Raw genomic sequence first — 23,838 nt, 5'->3', positions numbered from 1 at the left:
CTACAGCCTGACATTAAAGGACAGAGGCCAATATGCCTTCCCAAACCACATTGCCCAGTTCACCATGCTGTCAAGTCTAGTCTTTTTTTCCCCTACATTTACTGTGTAAGTTCACTGATGTTCCAAGCTTGCAGCAAAATATGCTGGGAGCAGGAAAAAACATATGTACTAAAGAAATACTTGGGCATCTGAGACCACTTTTCTGTACGATAACTACAAAAACTGCTAGTCAGATTCAACCTGGTAAAAAGGAATAACTGTAAAGCATGAAAGTGGCTGTGCCCTTGGAAGCAGTGAGATGTCATTCATTTCAGCCTGAACCATAGGTTTGTAACAGAAGAGATTTTGGCTCTGTCTGCACCTAACTGGAGGCAGGCTTTGCTCAAACATGAGTTCCACGCTTAGAAGGATGGGCACATGTTTGTGGGAGGAAGGGAAACCTTCAATAAATAACCTTGGCGGCAAAATCTGTAATAGTTCCCAATTTCCTTCCCTCCAATGAAGACTGCCATGTTTATTATTTGAGTGATAGTAATTACCTTTTGATTTGAAGGGCCAGTAATTTTTCTGTGCTCTAACTCTTGCTTAAGGTGTAAATACAGCTTTAAGCAGTTAAGCAAGCTCTCCTTGTATTCTCTCTGGTCCATCAACAAGAAAAGGAAAGGAAATGCACGTGGCACATGCCACTTTGCTCAACTGCTGGACAATCAATTGAGGAGACAACCTTCACCAGACAACATTTAGTTCTTCAAAAAACATAAAAACAAGTCTCAGGAAACTGCCCTGAACACTTACCTCTTCAACAGTTTCGTCTTGCGGGGTTGCTGCGCTATCATCAGAGTCCTTCTGAGAGCCTGCATCAGCACTTTTACGAACCTCTCTACTTTTCTTATGCTTGTGGGCCAGTTTTTTGACGTGCCCATCCGCTTTTCCACTGCTAAGGCGCCTCACGGGACTGGTAAGCCATTTTCTCAAAGTGTTGCCGGGGCGCTTGGGGCCCGGGGAGCTCTGTGCGCCGATCATGTGGGGTTGAAGTGATGTTACTGAAGCAGGAGGACTGGCATCATTGCTGGAGACTGAAAGGGAGTCTGGAAAAAGAATGAGGGGAGCATTTTAAGGCTGAAACGCTGTTAAGTGAGAAACAAGGCAAATGACGTGTAATAATGGATATAAAGATTGGATTTATGGACAAATTGACCAGATTATTTTGAAGTAACCTGGCCTTTAATGACACCACAATGTGCAGCGTTCATGCTGCACGTGGCCACCCACACATAAGCACCATTTATATGCTTAGAACAGTACAGCTTCATTAAGTCGCTCCTGCCTCAATTATAATTCATACCACTCCTGACACTCATTTGATAGTGGATTATACTTTCCACATGTCATCTAACTTTATGGAGGGATATGCTTGTTTTATCTTTTAACGTATACTGCTTGGAGCACAGAATGAAGAGTAAAAATAATTGCCTCAATGAGCTATGTAAATTATTTTTCAAGCATCAAATTTTATTACAAATGCTCCAGTTAAATAAATAATGAAAGTATTTCCCCCACCCTTGGGAAAGGGGGATGAAGAATCCATAAAACAGCTAAGTATCTGTCTTTTGCTTAAATCTTCTGAGTTTTGGCTGTTTTGTTTGGTTTTTAAAAAGACACAGAGCATCAACATTTAAAAGCCCATTTGCTCAAATCTCAGGAGCAGCAGTATTTCTCAGCATGACAATGCCTGAAGTTCTGTAGTAAAAAAATGACACGCTTTTCTCCAGCTGTAGTTACATGTGCATGAGGTCAATTCTACTTTTCCACCAACGCTCCTGTCATTTGAACTGGACCGTATGCTTATGAAGACCCAGTGGTTAGTTATTGTGAGACTACATTTGTCTTTTCCCCATGCAGCACAATGCTTTTCCTCCAGCAATTCTCCTAAAAACATACTTTTATTTTGGTCACATTCTTGTAACACCACTCCTATGAGCATTACTTACCACTAGGGTATTAACAAGACTCTCCTAGGTTGTCAAATATGGTTTTGTCCGTGTCGTCTGTGTCCCCCCCCCCCGCCCCCGTGTGCACTTCTGTAGACAGTTTATACAAGGATGACATAAATAATGTTTTGTTGAATGCTTCTACTGCTGGGAATTACATGCAGTGCTTGTGTTCCCTCTTCAAGCTTGACACAGGTGTTCAGGTCACTTCTGGCAGCTGTTCCATAAGAGGCGTATTGCTAGTCTGACCAGAGGTAGTTTGAATTTTGTAGAATAATACAGTTGCACTGATGTAGCAATACACTTCACTGTAAACACCCAAATGCCTTGGAGCTACACACAAGTATGTCAGCCTGCTCTGTCCATGGAGTATTAAGGGCAAATTATGGCTTTGAACTGAGATGGGAACAGAGACATAAAATGTGAATATAAGTTAGGAATTTTTATTTCTCAAACTGTTCAAGCTGTTCCAAAAAGGGCATCCTTTCCTTGGAATCCAAAATTGTCATCTGGCTGTTTGTCAAGATTTTTCTCCACTCTAACAGAACCCAAACAGCATGTGACCATTAAGATACATCAGCTCTGACACCAAGAACTCCTGTGGCTTATACTGTATGAACACATACATAATACTTTATATTAACCACCACTTTCATCATGTTTCTGTAAAACAGAAGATAAAAAACTTTATAGAGCATATTTTCACACCAACAAGCTAGTTGCTAACACTTTAAAGCAAGTCATCTAGAATCAGGACTCTATCTAAAGAAATATCTTCTAGCCACAGCTGTAGCTATGCCGCATACTGGTAAGGAGACTTCTGATGATGCCATTAACCTGGTTTCAAGGCTTTAAGTAATGGGTACTACCAAAAAGCAGATGCAGAGTCACTAGTCAGCTTTGTCTCTACATCTCGGGATAGCAGTGCTACATAATTACCACATTATTTTCTTGTTGAAGCAGGAACATAAGGAAGAAATTAATTATCTTTAACAGCGGTTTTCAACTTGCAATCTGAGTATCCCTCAAGGCCCCTGGATTACTGCTTGAGGATCCTCAGCACATACATAAGAAAAGCAAGCTTACCAGCCATCAGCATCCACATCATGACATATTTTTTACTTTATTTAAAAAAAAAAAAAAAAAAAAAAAAAAAGGTGGTCTGCTTATTAAAAAAATTCCAAACAAAACTCGCAACCATATGCAAGCTCTCCACAGGAATCCAAACAATCTCCTATTAAACCTCTGTAAGAAGTTAGCTTGACTGCTCTTTCACTAAACTCAATTCTACCTTTATTGTATCATGCATCCTTTCATTTTTATCAGATGCTGCATTTCAGAAATCATAGTAAACATCAGCTGATGGATATTTCAATAAATAACCTTCTGCCACTCTGGTATTGGAACACAGAAGAGGAGAAAACAGTGCTGGTGCTCTTGTAAACAAGTTTCTTAAAGCACAAACTAAATGCTTTGTTTTCAAGACTCCCAGGCTTGAAGATGTTATAATCACTCAGCCAAGTTTTTCTTTCATTTGTATATATTTTTCTTCCCAATAATGTTCCTTCCATACAAACAAAAAAGAGCACATTCATTTATTAAAAAAAATAAAAGGGCAATTAAGCCTTTGTGGAAGTTCACCATGGACTGTTTTGTATTTTTGTATCTCTTGCATTATTTTCCTTTACAATTACTCCTTCCTAAGAAAAAGGCAGCGTCGTGGTGCAGTAACTGATTGTGTAAGATTTACATAAACATGCCTGCAGTTAATAAACTCATTTTTCTTTTTATATAACCCATGCTCCACCTCCTCAAATTCTCACCCATCCTTTTGACAACACTTATCAACCCAAAGTTCTTGTAAAACAAAGTAGTACAATGCAGAGGCCCTGAATCTGTGGGAGACGAGTATTTTTGTCTGACTGCACTTTTGCTGTACCACTCCTACTCTTAACTCAAGTTGGCCAAGAGTTTGTGGGCAGGAGGAGGGAAGAGAGCAGGAAGAAATACATACACTCTGCTCAAGTGGAGAGGATCTAAGAGACAAAACAATGTTAGCCAGACGTGTTTCACAGCACATACTTTAGCCATATCCTCCCACACAGCATTAGTTTTCATTTGGCATGCAGCATGTAACTGCTTCTCATCTTCTGCAAGATTTAATATGAAGTACTTATTGAAGTATTATTAGGGCTTCAGGGAATCATAAAAGTGGACAAAGCGTAAGTAGTACACCAAAATGATAGTACTGGTCCACTTTACTCTTTAAAGCATGAAAGCATCAGGGGAGAGGGAAAAGCTTAAAATGAATAAAAATACTGCATTGCCATAAAAGCATCAGCTTAAATACAAAATTTTATTTAAAAAAAAGGCGTTAAAAAAGAGGTTTAACATCACCAGTGTTAATATGAACAGAATACCAACCCACTTCAGAGATTCTTCAGAGATCAGACCTGGTTTTTCGCCCCTCCTTTAATTTGCAGAAAACGTCCCCACAGCCTCAGAAGTCAACGTTAATACTCACTACAAATACTCCATGCCAGTATTTTCCCAGCAAGACCCTATACCATCCGCCTTCCCATCCCATCGCAGCTGACAGGAGTCCAGATTCTCCAATTCTTACTCCTATCCACTGCCTCAGGAGACCATTTACAATACTACAGCACAGCCATGAAAAAACCTAGGTGCTCCAGTTCATGTATGTATGTACAGGCATTGCCAGATCCAAGCATTAGGGAATATCAATATCCAATACTGGCATTTTCAAGAAAACAGAAAGACCTTTCACCTTCACTATGGGAAGAGCCACATGGGTGTATCTTATTTGTCCCTATCCCATCACTATATACTACTTCTAGCTATATAGTTAGGGATACAGACTTGGTTTGATTGATTACCATGCTTGGGACTGTTTACACTAAATTGGCTTTGTTTCCTTTATGACTACATAGCAAATTGTTTTTCTAGGGTTGCTCAAGAATATTTTATCACTGAAACATTCTAAGAGGAAAAGGGAGTATTCAAAATTAAACCAAGAACAACATGGACTTTTGAAAACAAAACAGATGGAATAAATTTGGGGTATGCTAACCCCAACTGTGTTTCAAGTACAGTAAGCTTTCTAGTGAGTGTCAGATTCCCTTTTAGAAAAAGATAAATGCAACAGATGGCCATCTCTGAGAAAAAAAAAAACACCACCACAATGTAACAATCATACACAGCAACACCAATCCAACAAGAAATCATCAAATCTAATAAAAATTGCTATTTGCTCAAGTAGAGACAGCTTTGTAATTCAGTGGAGTATTTTTAAAAAAAAACTAATGGATGGGCTTTGTTTTATAATTCATAGCCACGATAAGAAAAGAAGGCATTTAACTGCCATTTCTCTCAAAGTAAAAACCACATATGTTGCTCTGGTGGTGAGGTCAGAGAGTTCACTAAGAGTCCATAAATATATTTTTTAAGCTAAAGAAAAAGGACAGGCAGCATGGGTTCTGACCCCCTCAAACTAGAAGATAAAGTTACCTCCAACTAACAGGCAAATTTTTGAAACTGGAAGGGAAATGGGAATTCTCATTCTAGTCCCAGCTTTCTTAACACTAGAAACATGCACATCTGTGATTAATAAACTGTTTTTTCCCCTCTAAAAAATAAATCAGCCATGTTAAGCTAGTTGATGACTTGAAAGGCTCTGTTTCATATTAACTATTTCCATATTGCCATTTTTAAGAGTTTTAGTATTTACAAGGAATGCAGGAGGCTACAAAAACCTGACTCCTTTACCTAGGGAATCAAACAGACTCTCATGCCTGTTCTACACCTCTAAACCCAAAATGCTCCAAAACCAAAAATAAGAACATTTCACCATCTCTGGACTATGAAACAGGGATGGGGCAAGGACCGAAAAATGGAGCAAAACAAACCTAGTAACTCCGACTGGCATGTCACACTGCCACTGCAGACCTGCCATCCACCATGGAAAAAGCCCAGAAAACCCATCACACAGAGCAATTAACCAGCTGATCAGTAGAATTTGATGCAGGTACATTACAAGTATTTGGGGATGAGAGCTGCTTGTTGGTTCAAAACAGAGACAGCACAGTCTACACTGATGCACTTGCAAGTTTAATATGCAAATTGGAAACAGCTAGAGTTCAGTGATCTCCCAAGCCTACCTACCTACAAATACGCCCCAATCAGAGCCAAGTCAATGTATCATCAGAGGAAGCAAAAATAGTTTACAACACCTAATGACAAAAGCCCATAAAACCTCGCCTGCATACATAGTCATCATTTGTTACTAGATGAGATGGGGAAAGCTTGAAAAAGAGTGCAAGGCTTGTTTTATTCGTGGACAAACACACACAGAGTTTCTGACTGGGAACTGCTTTTGAAGTAGGCAGCTATTAATCTGCCATGTACAAGACAGTTCAGATACTTTTATAAGGAACTTTATTTCTCTCCTGCTGGGTATCCCCTTTAGACTAGCCCCGCTGTGTATTTTTTGTAAATCAATACTGGAAAATACATCAGAAGGCATTAGATGTGTTTCAACTTTAACAAGCCACCATAAAAGCAGTTACCATTTAAAGACAATGCAGCTTAAAGACAACTTGCAACCAGGCTTGCAAATGTGGAATTTCCTTGGGGAACTCCCTTTGGGAAGCATGAGTCTCACTTATGATGTAGAGATAGTCCAGTAATTTTCAAGAAACTTGTTTCTTAAAAATTCACAAAATGCAGAAAGCTAGTGCGCAATACGTAAAAGAAAATCCTTTAATCACATTTGTGTTTGGAGTGGAACAAACACACTCTTCCTCTCCGGTCAGAAAACCTTTCCTGCCTTTTATTTCAAGTTACACACTGTGCTGCAACACAATTTGTTGTATTTTCAGTGTGTGAACATCTCCTTTTGTATATCTTCCCTGATTAGTGAGTGATCTGTATTAATTTTGACTGATACAGACACTAGTCCAGAGCACTTGGATTTAATCTATTCAAGAATTAAGTCTTTCAAGTCATAAAAAGCTGACTGTTACTATCAGATAGAGGGAATTCTAAGCTTGAGGCTAGATACTCTTCAGCTTCTCTTAATGAGATACTAAGCTGCCTACAAGCATGCCTGCAATTAAAAACCCCCAATCTTCCACCTAAGACAGACACTGTCATCTTAACTTCCAAAGGTCTTTCAGAAATTGAGTAAAGTAATCCAATGGTTGTATTTGAAACAGCACAAGAGAAAGGAACGAAGAAAATCTCTGATTAAGGGTAAAAAGAATATACTGTTCATTTGCGTTAGAAAATTAGCGGCATGTGCCTGAAGGATTTAATAAACTTACGTTATCACCTTTTTTTTTTTTTTTTTTTTTAAATACCCTCTCCTGCCTTCCTATCCCGTAAATGTAAAATCAAGGTTTTACATTTAAACTTTTAAATAATTTCACATGCATTACAGCTTGCACACAGAGAGACCTGTAAACACATCAACCGCTATCTAGGAACTAAACACCAACAAAATTTAGATGGAAAAAATCCTCCCCTTACAACCGCTGGACAGTTTTGCATCCACACTTGTTTTTCCTTTATTTATTTATTTATTTTTTTTACAAGGTGTTGGGTTTTTTTTTTAAGCAGGAAGAAGGCGTGATACTGTGCCAGAAAAAACCTTCCCAGGTTAACAGAAGTAGTTCTGTTTGTGCTCCCTGGAATTCAGACCACAGGGATATAAACCCCCAAACCTAAATCTCGTATATTATTACAAGCGCAAGGCAGTACTACAGAAGGGGAGAGTGGACTTTGTGGGGCATTTCATTGTTTGCAATAAGCTGTTATTCTCTCCTATTTCTGGAAAGAAATGTATTTTGTGTCACAAGTAGGAAGTATTAAAAGTTACTCACACTGCTGAAGTTTAGCTTCACAGTTTGTGAAAGTCACAAGCTTTTAATAGATTAAATCTCAGCTTCCCTGTATGCAGCTTATATTTTAACAGGCAATGTCTTGATCTCAGCTCCACTCTTTTGACCACCTGTTTGCTCATATTTAAAGACTGCTACATCCACGTGCCCGGAACAACATGCCAAGGACAGGTTTATGTCATTTAGCACTGTTTCTCAGCCAAGATGTCAGTCTATGTCAATGCACTGAGCCACCCTCTCTTACCTCTCTACAGACCAAAGCAAGTGCCCTGATAATTTTAATATGATTTTCTCCCCTCAGAAGGGGGATGTGTGTGTGTATGTCTACTAACCACTAACTGCACAGAGGCTTGCACACTTTTACATAAGAGCTAATGAACAGAAGCCCGTGTTCTAATTTTCAGGGAAAGTTTTCTCCTTTTCGTGCACAATCTCCAGTGAGTTTCTTTGGGCCAACTAGGGCCATCAGTTAGCTACTTATCTCTTGCACTTCACCCATGCCTCCTTAGAGATGACATCATTTTACACCACTATGAAGGAGCACATAACATCATTTGCTCTGCAGACCTACAACAGCCCAAGATTTTCACTGACAAGTTTAAGTTACATACTAACAACTGCCTCATAGAGGCTGACACACACCATGTAATTAAGAATATTAAGGTGACACCTTTATTTCATTAACTAGTTGTGCAAGTTTCTCAGTGCAAACAGAGAAAGAAAGAGAAATACTGCTTTTAGGTATGAGAAAGTAAGTTTTCCCACAGCACCAATGTAATTTCCTTGTTTCCCTTTAAATACAGTAGCTTTTAAGATCAATTTCTCAAGTGAGATGTATCACAAAGTCTCAACTACATCATCCATTTTCAAAGTGTGGATGATTTGGAGCTTTACTACAGAGTCATATACATTTTTAAAAGTCTTAATACGCTATTTTTGCCAGACACTTAGCATCAGCAATGTCCAACTACTTTCAGATAACTGAAGTGGAAGATCAGATGAAGGCATGGTCCATCCACTTCTCCCTCCAGAAGAACAGATGCAACAGGAGAGGTGAATTTCAGGAACAACTGTGTTCCAGGCCCAGGGCCATTGCCTCCACAATAGGCTGAATTGTAGAAGAGCTGCACACAGCCCTTGCCTCGAGCCTGCTCCCCACTACTGCTGCTAAGATCTCAGCACAAGAAGCTGGTTGAGGGCACAACATGGTTCCTGAAGCGGCAGGAGCCGGCAGAATTAGCTTCCTTCCAACTGCTCCAAGTCACAGCACTTCCCGCCTTTGACAACACCAAGCAGCTAGCTGGTGGGGAAAGTGATGTCTGAGCCAAAGAAGGAAAAGAGTAAAGGCAGAAGCTTTGGGCTTGGGCCTTGTAGGCAGTGCTGGCACTTAAGACACTAGACAGAGTTTTGCTGACTGTTGACAAGCTATTTGTCTCGTGCATGCTGTGTGCAACCTGCTTTTGAAGAGCCATGCTGCGTGATGTTAGCAGCAAAGATGCGGCTCTGCTCTTGGTGGAGAGCTGTATGTCACATACTACAAATGGGAACCACTACTGACAAGATCTGCGATAAGCAGTTTCAGATTTTAATTGGGGCAACTGCACAATTAATTTCTGCTCATCTGTTACTGAGCTGTAGGGTTTTATCATCTGCTACTTTAATTTTTGCTGCAAACTAATTTTTCCCCTCAGAAATGGATAAAAATAAACTCCAGTCCTAGAAATACAGGTCTGAAACAGTACAGCAGCTTATCTGATGGACTGTGTGCATCAGTCCAGAAGAGGAAGATTATGAACAGATATGAAACAAAAAATCCCTATCAATATCCATAACAAAGGACAACGAAAGGGGAAAAAAAGATGCATTCAGCAAGTCCTCAGCTCTGCTGAAAGCAGAGAAAGCCATGGGTGAAGGGAGGGAGAGAAGCAAGTCTGCAGAAACTGCATAGGAAGAATCACGGTCCCAGATGTTATTTAAAGCAATGCATGTCATGCTTCCCTGTGCAAAAGCTCAGCAACACAGAACATCCCAATGGAAGGAATTTACCCTATGCAGAATTTAAAACATCCTCCACTACTCCAACAAAAAAGGCTCCATATTAACTAAGATACTGCAAGAAAGTTCAAGCCAGTCTGATCTTAAAAGGAAGTAGGGGATGCACAGTTCTACTGGTGCACTTTCGAAACTGAGAATATAAACACAGACAGAGAGGAAATTAGCTTCCACCACCTTACATAAGTGATAAAAACAAGCTTCATAATTACGAAGACAAAAACCATTCATACATAAAATTGGCATAAAATGCTGATCTGACATATTTTTTTTCTTTTGTCCAGAAGTGTGAAAAAATTTGAGCAAGTATAATGTCTGCCATGTATTTACACACCAGTGGCCTGGAGGGGATGAAAGTAGATGTATTTTATTCTCTCTCTTTTCCAAACACCTTAAAAAGTTCTAACACATGAGAAAACCTCCAAAAATTCTGTAGTAAACCTGACAGAATACATGACAAATCAATACACATACTTTGAAACACAAAGGGTAGATACTACTAATAATTGCTAAGCATATCTTCAAGTGTATTAGTAAAGTTCATAAATATAGAGACAGTACGAAGTGCTGGCATTGAGTTACAGGAACAAATGATACAGGAGATAATGAGTTTATCAAATTTTATTTGTTTAAAATCCCCAAGTTATTAGACTGCTTTTACTAAAACAATACTTGTTTCCACTTCACCTACTGCAGTTACATGTTACCCTAAATACACATACTAATCCAACAGCAATTTTAACAGTCTATTTTTCTTTCCCTCCATCCTCTTGATTCAAAGCAGAAGAGCTCATTAGAACAACTAGCGATTGTCTAGAGCCACAGCTTTAGCAACAGCTGTACAAACACATCAATTTCAAGTTAGGAACTCTGCCATAAGCTTAATAATAATAATATACTCATATCATTTAGCTTTGGGGCTATTACAATAACTTTGGTAATTTTATCTTTCCCAGTGTTATACTGTTGTAGCCCTCAAAAAAAAAAAATTAAGAAAGTAATTGTGAGGGAGAAAGGAACTGGGAGGGAAGATGGAATGGCTGAAATAGTGACAAAAATAGGAATTTTGGAGGACCTAAACAGAAAAAAATGTTTCCTCCTTATCCAATTAATTAATATTAGTGATAGTGATAGAAACTAATTGTACTAACATTGCTTTGTGTCGTAAAATGTTGACCTTTTCAGTGTACATACTACCTGGAGTATTAATGAGCAGTCAGGCCTTGCAGCCATGCCACTGCTTTCAGCCTCCACACCACATAACTAGATGACTGTAGGTGATGACAGACAACTTCCTCCAAGTTCAGTCCCACCTCAATAACTGCATTATCAAGAGCAGATTTAGATGACAGTGATTGGAAACTGAACTGGTTTTAAACTTTTTCTCTTCAGAAGGAATTGTAATCTGAGCAATGCAGTGAGAGCACAGACGATTTTAATAAAGGTCAGTCACACTGGAAATGTAAGGTTTTTTCATCCAGACTCACAGTCAAGGTTGACTAGTGGATGGCTATTGAAAGTCATAATGCCAAACTGCTGCAGAGATGTCTTTTCATGATGAAGTATGTTAAGAGCTTAGAAAAGTGGAAGATACTCCTCCACAAATTCATCAATCTTGAATAAAGATTGAGTTAAAAGGGGAAAGATAACTCCTTTGTAAAGACGTATCTTCAAACAAACAAACTATAAATTAATGGAAGATGTGACATTTCATCTCAATGTGCAATTTAAATACATTAAATACTAAAACCAGAACCCATCATCGCCATGTTCACTAACTTGATTACAGTCTCTTCAGGAATAACACAGGCACTGCTGAACTTCCTTTGGCATGATCAAGCTCGCACAACACACCAAAAAAAGCGCCAGATTTTGCCACACAGCTTTTCAGTTGTTTTTCTTTCCTTCAATTATTCCCAATAAAGGCTCAGAAGGAAGGTAATGTCATCCTTGTCCACCCAGTCATTTAAATTTTGATTCCTCTAATCATTCCCCAGCTTTCATCCGTCTAGTATTACCTCAGTGGCCACAGGAAAATGATGTGATAGGATCATGGGAGAGCTGTCCAAAACTGGTTTGGACATAGGAATCAAAAGGAAACAAAAAGGGAAAGAAAAAGAGCAAACAAACTTCTTCTGAAAGACAGTAAGGTAGAATTTGCATTATTTAATTAGACATGAAGCCGGGGGGGGGGTGGGGGGGGTGGGGGGGGGTGGGGTGGAAATCTGTATCAATAACAACTTCTACACAACAATAATTACTGCTACAGTAAATCACCTAGACTCAACCGTAAACTTATTTGGCCCCTGAATTTAAGCTATCTGGATGAAACAAGACAAGAAATTTAATTAACTTCTATTCCTTTTTCTATTGAAAAAACCCATTCCTTCTTTCCGTCGAGTCCCCAACATTTCATTCAATCTATCTAGACAGCTGATCTCTATGACACTCTCTTCTTAGGGCAAACTATACCATGTTGTTGATATGTCGGGTGGTGGTTTTTTTTTTTTTTCAACGACTCATTCAACAAAATTGACTGGAGGTGTCCAATCCCATGTTCAAATGCAAGGAAACAACAACAACAAAATCTAAGTAGTTTAATAAACATACTTTACTATTCTCTGTGAGGAAAATCAACCTTTACAGGGAAGGATTATTAACATCACTGACGTCGTCTTTTCAAAGCAGGGTGGAATATACTTCCACCACCTACATTCTGTTCTTCTCATTACCTCCATGAAAGGAGAGTCAGCGCAAGCCTAGATGAGCAACTTCAATGGATTGTTACAGCTGCCTGTAGCCTCGTTCAAAGGTAGATTATGAACGCATTGTTCACTACTAGTCTCGCAGTGAGCACCTAGAGGAAACTTTCATTGTGTAAGGTGATAGCTCGTTCTTATGCTGCTGCCTCACTGAAGCAATTTGTTTAAAATACAGCTGTACTATAGCAAAAGGGAAATTAAGTTGAAATACGAGTTGAAGTGGTTCTGCTTTGCTCAGTTTAAGCCCATCCATTCAATAAAGACTTTTGACCATGATACAAAACTGTGTGCATCGGATGATTAGTTACAGCTATTCTCCAAGAAATGCGACACGAAGTAGATAGGCAGCCACATTTTTCCTGGTACGAAATCAAACTCCATCCTTCTATTCCAAGTTTTATCAGTATTCCTTCTGGTGTGTGTCTCTCTCCAGAAAGCCTTCTTGGTATTGACTACTCATGTTCCCATAATCTTTCTGAAGCTAAGTCTAGAAGTTCTTCGCTACTTAACATTTTGAATATGCTTCACTAGTGATAAACAGGAATACAGTCACCTTGGCAAAATCCAGAAATTCTTACACATAAATGCTTTTTTTGTATTACAAAACTGGAGTCGCAAGTCCTTATTACAGGAAGGCTGAATTATAAACCTAACTATATTTCCCTTAGAAGAGCATACATTTTCCTTCTACATCTTTCAAAAAAACCTCTAAAACTAGGAGCTGAGTAGCTGGTTTGAGAAGGAGCTGGGGCTACCAGACCCATTTTAAATTGCTCTGTTTTCATGCAGTACTTACACAAGGTCAGAGCGGAAAGTACTGCAGTGGATGGAGCAGACTTCCAAGGATTAGAGGCAGAAGGCTGCCTGGGGCTAACTCCATACGTACATCTGATCTGCACTGCTGCTCGGTCTAGGCTTATTTCACAAAGCAAGTAACCTGCCTGAGAGCTACATGAGTGAAAACAGGGCATTTTCAAGTGACTGAAAGACATATTCAAATTATAGGAGACAAAAATTAGGAGTAGTTCAGACGAAAATATGGGTAACTATGGATCTTATCAATGCACTCAGAGCAAAAAATATGAACCTCAAAACTTCAGGTTCATGAGTAGGGATGGCAGTTATGAAAGGACAGCAGTATCTCTCTTGCATATGCTCCTACTCCTGAAAACTTTTATTTTTGGGGAGGTTGGGAGGGAGGGGTATAACATTTTCTGCCGGCTCAATTCCCTGGTCTGGCTGCGTGCATGATGTCAGTGTTGGATGCAAGAGAAGCAGCTGGATCACATGCGCAAGTGAAGGGTAAATAAGCCAGCAGTACCTGACATGTAGTTCAGTTTTTACTAACCATGAAACAGTACCTTCAGCTAACTCTTGCAAGTCCTGCAGCCTAAAGATTCGAAAAAGCCGTGTTGCAAGAACAGTGAGGAAGGACATAGAGGTCAGGAAAGTAGTTATCTTTGCATATGTAACTATATAGCTGATACATGAGCTCAGTTTCGGGAGGATTTTTGTTGTACGCTCTTCACAGAGATGGAAAAGCACACAGAGCACATATTTAACAGCTTCCATCTGTATTCTAAAAGAATAGACTTTCAAAGTGTAGAGGTGGATCTATGCCAAGAATTACACCAACCCATTAGTAATACTGGACTCTCCCACCGCATCCTCTGAGTCCAGTCCTCAGAGACCTCTTATCCTCTCTTGGACATCATTTGCTAACAATTACTCTATAGTAAAAGCATCCTGTTTTAAAGATGAATTATTTCTGAGGCTTGATATACCATAAAATGTTGTGAAAGAGGAAAAAGAAAGCTAGTGTGATTCCTATAATTCTTTTAAGCAATATTAAAAATTATTTCACATATAATAAATGTATTTCTTCAAAGCCAAATGAGAACTCTCTCTACTCCTACAATCACCTTTCCTCGTCCAAAACCCAGCTGCCACATGGTTAATAACTTCAGGATAAATTTTGGTTTTGTAGATTTATTCCCTGGATTTTATCCATGAGATTTGCCTCTCAAATTTCCCAAGTGAAATACAGACTCACATGACCCACTTAGGGACTGAAACATATACATCCTATTGTTTCTTCTAGCTCATGAGGTAACTGAAAAAAGATGTTATTATTTCCAACGTTCAGTTCCGGACTGAAACTACTCAACACTCACTCCAGCCAAATAACCATAAACAACTTTGTTATTTATCCACACTTGTCTCAAATGCAGAGCATTTTTAAGTTACAGGAATGGGTGGAATTATCATGAGAATTGGTTTCCTCCTACCATCACCACTGCTTTCTCCAACTGATGTCAGACAAAGGCAAAAATACAATACTTATTTATTATTTAGTAGTTTCTTGCCAATTCATTGTTCAAAGACTATTTTCTTTCTCCCTAAATCTGAATGCATTTTTTTCCTTCAGACTTCAAGAACAAGTGGGGAAAAAACTCACATCATTTAATTACACAGGAGTATGTAATTATTAAATGCACATATATGCTAACATTTTAATGAAGAATGAACCAAACTTTTTAATTCCTTAAAAATTCTTTCAGCAAAGTTGAAGCCTCAGTTAAAGTCTTCTATGAGTAAAATCATGCACTAGAGTACATTCTGAGTATTCAGCCTAAATCCCAAATTGCCAGTTTTAAGTTTGCAGTGGCCAGAAATACTACAGATACAATTTCTGTTCCTTCCAGTTCAAGAGGTGGCATAGCTACAGTTATACTGAGGCATGCAAGTAATCTTTGTTCCCCTGTTATGAAAGGAAAGGCTATTGAGCCTCCTTACAACACTCTCTGTACACATGGACATCTGTTTTTAAGACAGAGAGAGAGAACAATGAAGAATGTTTGTGAAACCATGTATGCTTGCCAAACAAGACTTCATACATGTCTACGACCTTAATTTATAGTAATAATGGAAAGCATCTCGCTGATTGGGATTGACTACACCCAGCACTTTAGAAAACATGTTTTCTAAAAATTCTTTAGAAGTAAAAACCAGATAGATACGAGCCCAGCTTACCACTGCAGCAACAAGAGCAGAAATTAAGCAAATGAGCTCCAGTGAAGACGAGAATGCAAAGCAACAGAAAGGGAAAAAGACTCTTGCTGTGCTGCTAACAGACCTCCAGCTGACCTAGGTAGTCACAGCTCTGGGTGAGCACTTGCTGTAAAATATTTTGGTGCAAAGCATTCTGCCAATCAATTATTATTTGCAATTGTCGCCTTTCACCCCCACCTCCCTCCAAGACACTCTGTACTTGTTTACTTCTAAAAAATTGGAATAATTGCTGTTTTAGGAAGTGACTGTGCAGCACTGGGGTGTACGGAGCAGCTTTCTAACACAGCTCTATTTGCATGATCAGAGACTATAGCCTGCCAACATTAAGTCCCTCTGGCTGGTACTCCAAGGCCTCGTTATCTTTTGAGGAACTACTGAGAATTACTACCATTCCACTAACATGTGACCTATCTTCAGATGTCCCCTATAAGATTACTTTCCATTACATCCTTGATTTCATGTTTGCAAACCTTTTACCATCCTCCCTTTCCTCTCAGTCCATCGTAACAGCAGTCTGGATGCTATCAAATAACACAGATTATAACTTGCCTTTTGCTGCTTATTTTAAGTATATGCATACAGCAACAGGTATGTCAGACTTGAACCTATCCGCAAACAACTTGCATCTGAAAAGGAGGCATCCCCACAGGGCATCAGCTCTAGACACCGAAGGTTAGCACTGTTTTGTCTTGCAGACATTTCAGACTGTTACATATGAGAATCGAACTTGTTCTGCAACAGTCCAAATGCCAAGGACAAGTACTGTTTCCTGTTAAAATTATAAAAGAGGAAGGGGAGAAGAGCCAACAATAACTGAGTTTAACATGAACATCCCTAGCCTTACCTCTGTGCTCACCCAGTTAAGACTGAAACAGCACAGCTTTCCTCCATACTACATTTTAGAATCAATGATGTCTCTAAATTAATTTCATACAGACCAGCTTCTTTCCCAGCTGCTCTTTCTTGTCAAACGCTATTCCCCAAAACATTACTTCTCAACAATAATTTAACAGAAATGATAGTCATTAACCAATCTGTGATTTTTTTTGGTTTAGCAGGAACATTCTAAGAAAATTTCTGCTGAACTCTTAAAACAAATTACTATCATTAATAACATTTTACAGAGCAAGAGTTATTTACCATTTTTCACTTCCACAGTTCAGCTAAAAAAAAAAAGTAGCACATGCGTTTTACATGCTTTTTCTGAAAAAGCTTACTGTACAGCATCCCAGTAGCCTACAGAGCAGAGATTCATGCTGTAACTGCTTCTTTTCCCATATACGTCCTTTCAGTCATACTCTGCATTTTTTTGACTGGGGTCAGCGGGAGGGGAGAGTAGAGGCAGACAGAGAAGGAGAAAAGAAAGCATCCTACTAAAGTCCTATGATTTGAAAACAACCTCCAACTAACCAACCCACCCTCCTCCCCCAGCCCATTATATCTCCATTGCACATATTTGTACCTAAATCCAGAATCCAGTATTTACAGCCACTCGGCTGCCCATTGCTGCAGCAGGTAGGATTTACTGAGTGAAGCGATCCCAGAGTGTCAATCTGTTTAATCCTGTTTGGCATGGTGAGGAGTCAGCTGTGCCGATACCCACAGCTTACAAATAACCTACTCGCCCGCACCCCAGGGATGTGCTACAGCTTCTCCCGAAGATGTTCACGCAGGTAACATTACAAGCAATGCCATCAGATTGAGGAAGTCGCTGTTATCTTCTCAGTCTGGTTTAGCCCCTGCCCTGCTGTCAGAGCAGCTCCGCTCTTCTAGGGATGCTCTCCTCTGACTCACTGAGCACAGTTCCAGTCTTTAAATTCACATGTGGGAATAGCCAGATGCAGCAGATTACACTCTACCGTAACTACCCTAATTGAGGCTCAAGATGATCTTATAAATACAGCAAACCAGCTATTTTTCCTCTCAGCCTTCAGAAAAGATGCAGTCTAGTACCTCCACAAAGGTAGTAGTAGAGGTAGTAATATTAACTGGAACACAGAAAACCAACCTGTAACACTCCTTTTGATTTTACAGCACAGTTAGGTTTTAATGCTTTGGCTAAAGCCATAAATACAAAAAAGACAGACATTTTCTGGTCAGCTAAACCACACAGCACTTGCCCTGGAACTTCCATGTTCCTTAACAAAATCTGTACCAAAACAGATTCTGCCCTTATCTCCATCTTCTCTCGAGCCCTGCTTGTGGAAAAAAAAAACCAAACATCCGAACACTAGAAAATCCACACCTTTTGACAAATAAATTTAAGATATTGCCCTGGTTTAAATTGCATTTCAAATCTTTTCACCTCTAAACCGATATACTGCAAGACAAATTTCTGGTTCATCAAGCTGCTTTCCTGTTCAGTAAACTGAAACTGCATGTAATTTTTTTTTTGGTAATCTATGCATTCTTCACCTAGCATGCCACACAAGTATTTGTCCATAAATACTCATTTATGGTTGCGTTGCTTTTTTTTTTTTTAGCTAAACACTTTACAAACTTAGAAAACATGTTTGGTTTCTTCCCTGAAGAACTCATCATCTAATTTTAAAGGACATACAAAAACCTACATTCACTAGATAGATAAACAGCTATGAAGCCAAAGCAAGGATTAAGTTTCTGTAAAAACAGAAATGAAATACTTTCATCATATTGTCATGAAAAGAGCCCTAAAATGAGACTGAAGAAACAGTACTGTAAAATACACAAGCATGTAGTGGGAAAGAAGAAAATAAAGCAGCGAGGGAGTTGCCAATGATAATAGCACAAACAAATACATGTAATGCAAGGATAAATAGGAAATTTATGTGGAGCTGATAGCTTATAAGGTCCCGGAGTCAAAGGCAGCTTATCATTAGCACTGGAACACAAGTTGGGTACACACACGTTATCCTGTTTGCACTACTGAAGAGCTGTATTCTGTATTCACCCTCCACCTGAGACTACAGTTTTGCTTTCTTTGTGTTTCTAAGGAAAGACACCCTAAATTCTGAATTAGTTTCTCCTTCATAGCCTCCTGCACTGAAACCATTAATTCTGATTCCTGAATATTTTTCTTCTGACCCAAGACGACCTTCAAATGACACTGAATTCCTAAGTGCTTGAGTGGTGTGTAAAAAAAAAAAAAAAACCAAACAACCAAAACCAACAAACCAGAAGAAAAACCCCTCTTTCTTCAGGATAACTGAATCTTTACAGTTTGCCACCTATGGTGAGACTTCCACTAAGGCTAGTTTATTCTTCATGAAATTGTAGAACATCTGAAAATGATTCTAGTTTCTAGTTGAGTAAGAAAAAAAATAAATGAAACAATCCCTTTCCTCTACTCCCCAACAGTTCCCACGCACATCAGGCATACTAAAGAATATCCAGCCATTGCTATTGTAGTTAAACTCTCATGTCTTTAACGTTTACAAAGTTAGCGAAGTTATACAGCTTTGAAATACTGACTTCCACATGTAAGAAAGCTTCCGACTAAAACACAGCAAAATTTATACATAAAACTGGTTTGGGGTTGGTTTTGTTTTGCTTTTAAACTGCACAGACTGACATTGTAACACCAATAATACTTGCACGAAGATACTTTAAATGCTCTGTGAACCACATCATTTGCAGCTTGCTATTGCAAAAAGTTCTGTTCCTACTCAAATCAAACACCACTACTTTTCGGTTTTGCTTTGGCCCTTTCTCTTCTCAGAAGACAAATCTGACAAGTAAATCAAGGTGGTGAGGGAGAGAGAACAACTATGTGAACCATTACTTAAAGCACATTTCAGAGGTTACATGGTTAAGAAGAAAGGATCACAGATAAGAAGTTGTCTTCAATGTACACAATTGTTGTAAAAAGCAATTGCTCCACAGCAACACTGGGGTGGAGACAGCAGACTCCACATGAACGTGCTGCAGAGTGACTGTGGGTATTAGGTAAGAATTTGATTGAAAAACATCTCAATGCATCAACTGAAACCAATAGCTACAACTTTCTTATGGTCCAAGACCAAAGCTCAGACCCGTAACTTCTCCTACTGAAGTATAAGCAAAAGGGAGAGGACTTCTACATCATAAACCCAACAATTCTTAATTTAACATGCTGGGACCATTATTTAGTACCACCATCATCTGAGATTAGACGTAAACTTCTGAAGATGTATCACAATTCTCAACTACCATCTGAAACAGTGACCTGTATCAATATACGTAATTTTAAGACCAAACAAGCAGCCTATTAATGCCTTTCTATGGTTTACTTCAGGCTCTACTACAAAGCTCTCTTTGTTCTTTAGCTCCATCAGGTTTTCTGTGTTCCAGCGCCTCATCTCGCATTAGCTCTCCCTGTCTGCTAGACAGCTCTTCCTGCAGCTCCTTGCATCAGCAAGTTTTTGTAGGTACTCATCCTCAGTAATAAGAAACCAGTCAGGTAATCTTAATTCTGCAGCCAACAATCACGTCTATGTGGAGAAAGAGCTTTAGGCAAAACCATAGCTGGGCACAGACACAAGCTCAGCACAGAAGAGGTTGAATTGCACGGCATATTGCACAGCAGCACTGAGCTGCTCCCCCCTTCATCCGCTGCTTAAATATTCGTAGACCCCAGCCCAATGGGACAATAAACTTTGATTAAATTAGCAAAGAAAAAAGCTCACATACTGACCCATGCCTTTTGACAGCATTTAAAATAGTATTGTTTTAAAAAGTAAAAACTAACTATTCCTTTTTTCACCTTACCTGTGTAAAGCAGAAATGAGTTCACTTGGCTATACATTTTATGTTGTTTCCTTTAAAAAAAGTAGGGTTATCAGCTTCATTTCTGAAAGCAAACTACTGATAAAAGGCCCTTCAGACCCTAGCAATTTATGACATTTCTCAGTCACTTAAACCTGTGACAAAATAAGTGTCCAGATGAAAATTCTGTTGATGGCTACTTCAAAAAGATTTAAAAATTCCAGGCAAAAGAGCCCTCTCACTTTTAAGACAGCATATTGTTAGAAAGACTACATCCCAGTGAATAAGCAAAGAAACTAAAAAAAACCCAATTAGAAGAGCACTGTACATCCTCAGCAGATAAGGTAGCACATACTTTGTATGATATATGTAAATGAAGCATCACACACCCGTATCTATGACTATGGCGAAGAAATGGGATCAACTTTCTGCAATTAATCTCGAGGCTCACTGAGGGACAATGCCAGACTGCCAAAACCATCTTAGGGTATACATTTTGCCAGCTCACCCCAGCGCAGAAGTAACAGCTCCTCAGTCCCTGCCACTGACAGTCAGCAAATTACCTTGCTACAGCTTCAGCTTCTCACGGGTACCAGCTCCTAACTGCAGCATCTGCAATCACCGTTTGCCACTGCGTTAACCTCCCCATGGAAGTGCTACCTCATCTGAGGGTACTATTACTAGTCTTGCATGTAAGAATGGAAACATTCATCCTTTGTTTTGTTTAAAGGGACAACTGGAGTTAAACTGACTGCATTTCTCATACTCCAAGATATTTGCATGGCAATATAAATAACAGCTTACATTAAAACAAGGATAAACAGCATTCCAACCTAATCCTTGGTCCCATTACATTTTACACCATCTTGGAGAAAATAAGCAGAACAAGAAAGGGAAGCTAATAAAACCCAGAAATTTCATTTTTAAACACCTATTTTGAGTTGGTTCAGAGCCTGAAAAAGGAGCCAAAGAGCCAACCTTTTTCCTTGGTATCTACCTTTTGTGAAAAAAAGAAAAAAGTTTAAACAATTATAGTATTAAAAAACCCAGTTTCAAAATTCAGTGTTGTTTCAATGTTGTTCTCAAACAAAATTAAATCTTCTTCTCTGGAATCTTCCCCCCTTGTATTCCAGACATGCCATTTACAAAAGCAATTCATGTATTCTTAAATCAGTACTACAAAGTTATTTAAACAAATTCTTAAAAAAAGAATTTTAAAAGTGAAGAAGTGTATACAAGATAGTTGAAATGAATAGGAGAGCGAATTCTTTATTCAGTTCTGCCTGCATCTAAATGTCATGATTTTAAAACTATTTTGAAGTGATCTATGAGACAAATGCTTTCATGGTTTAGAAGTGCACAATTCTGAGCTGTGCTTCTGCATGTGGGAGAGAAAAGATTCAGGCTTTTCCAAAACTGTGCAGGACCAAAGACCACCTAGACCTAGGAGCAAACATTAGACTTAAATCCATAACTATTAAAATTCTTGAACTAAATTAACATTGCACAAACCAAAAGGAATTTTATTTACAATATGCATTTCCCATTAACAAAAATAAAAAATAAATCAGGCAGACTTTGCATACAAATCCTATCTTTGGCAAGTCAGAGGCTCTGCCTCATGCAGAATACTCTAACACAACCAAGAAATTGTAGAACAGCAAAAATGAATCATTAAATATATCTGAGGTTGAGTCTTCAAAGGTGAGCTCTCACACTAGGATTAAAATTCTGAAAGGAGCCTAACTGCCTTTTCCTCAGCATACAATGTGTCCACAGTTTAACTGCTTGGAGCACAGCTGCGCCACTAGGATCTGGTTTCTTCAGCCCCACAAACAAAGATCATCCTGTTCCCAAAAAATAGGCTCGCTGCTCCTCAGTCTCACAGATAACACTGCCGGTCTGCAAGGAGCAGAATCATTACAACAGTGGCTCTTTGGACTTACATTCAGCACGCCGTTTCCTGTTCTTTACTACCAGCCGCCAGAAATACTTTAAATTGAATCAGTCAGAAATTGTATTTTGCAATGAATTGTGTGAACATCCTTAACTTGAGATTTCCAAGAACTCCTTTCAAAATACTGGCATGTTTCAATCCAAAAACAAAACAAAACAAAACAAAACAAACAAACAGAAAAAGAACAAACCCAAAACCAACCAACAACAACCTGTAAGAAAACATGCAGGCTATCTAATTAGCTGGGAAACCTGGGAGAAGTATTTTCTGATTGAGGGTAAAGAGATATTTTCAGCTGGGTGATTAATAGCTTTCCCTTCTACATCTTGGGTAAAGCATTTGTCAAGAGCAACTGATACCAAGACACTGAAGTACTCAGGCTTTAATTAAAAATATTGGGAAATGAAACATTTATCCAACTATTCAGTCACGAAGGCCAGGATCTAAACAAGTCCTTCCTGTCTCCAGCTTTCCAGAACATGCCCTAGCTGTTGCTCATGCCTACAGCAAGAAAGAATATCAAAAAGCAGATGACATTGTACACTCTCTCCCATCTTAATAGTTTGGCTACTATTTTCTTGAGATTTTAATTCTGTTTGTGCTGTAGCCAAGGAATTGGAGCCAGTATACCACTCCCAAGAATGAAGAGGTCTTTCAAAGAAATGATGAGATGTTCAGTGTCCCTGGTCTTCTGTTTATCTGGAAAAGCTTTGAGAAAATTCTGACTCCTCAACACAGTCACCACTGCAGCATGCCAAATCAGCTTGAAGGATCCCAGCCACTGTCAGCAAAACCACAACAAACCAGCTTCAGATAATTCAAACAAAGTCTTTTGGATGAGTGTAAGGAATGTTGTTCCACATACATTCACGACTTAGCGAGGGGTGGGAGGGGAGACGAAATATGCCATGCCTCATCTCTACATTGGAGAAAACACAAAAATTGTTCCAAGCGAGAAATACTTGCTGTCATAACGAGACATATTAAAGAAACACTATTTTTTTTACAATAATTTTATTATTCAAGTTACCCTTTATCATGCCTTTTTTTTTTTTTTTTTCTTCTTTTGAATTTTCTGATGTAGTCTCCTCAACTATATTTGAAACACCCTTTCTCTTCCCTTCCCTCTCCAAAGAAAAAAGGAATCAGGCTGTTGGCAGGAAAAAAAAAAAATCTGTTCAAAACAAAGTTTGATTTTCCAAATCAGTTATAACTGAACATACAGGAGTGGGGATTCTTTTTAACCTAAATCTCTTAGCCAACTATCTTAACTGGAAATGCATGCAAAGACAAAAGGAAAGGGTAAGAATATATTCACCATAAGCGTTCAGAATATTGAATCAGGTTCTTGACTTTAAATTCAT

At 38.8% G+C, this 23,838-nt stretch overlaps 1 protein-coding gene across 1 annotated transcript in view; it reads right to left on the bottom strand.

Annotated features, from left to right (window-relative positions):
• TRIO (trio Rho guanine nucleotide exchange factor) overlaps window positions 1–23,838 on the bottom strand; it is a 247,376-nt gene that overhangs the window by 32,397 nt on the left and 191,141 nt on the right. The window contains exon 35 of the mRNA XM_086468999.1: window positions 796–1,088. Within this exon, the coding sequence (XP_086325125.1) occupies window positions 796–1,088 (293 nt within the window). The remainder of the gene's footprint in view (window positions 1–795; window positions 1,089–23,838) is intronic.

This window comes from Leptosomus discolor, chromosome 8, assembly GCF_034619465.1.
Source record: "Leptosomus discolor isolate bLepDis1 chromosome 8, bLepDis1.hap2, whole genome shotgun sequence".
In the NCBI taxonomy this organism is placed as follows: domain Eukaryota; kingdom Metazoa; phylum Chordata; class Aves; order Leptosomiformes; family Leptosomidae; genus Leptosomus; species Leptosomus discolor.
This window is presented reverse-complemented; position numbering and strand designations above follow the sequence as displayed.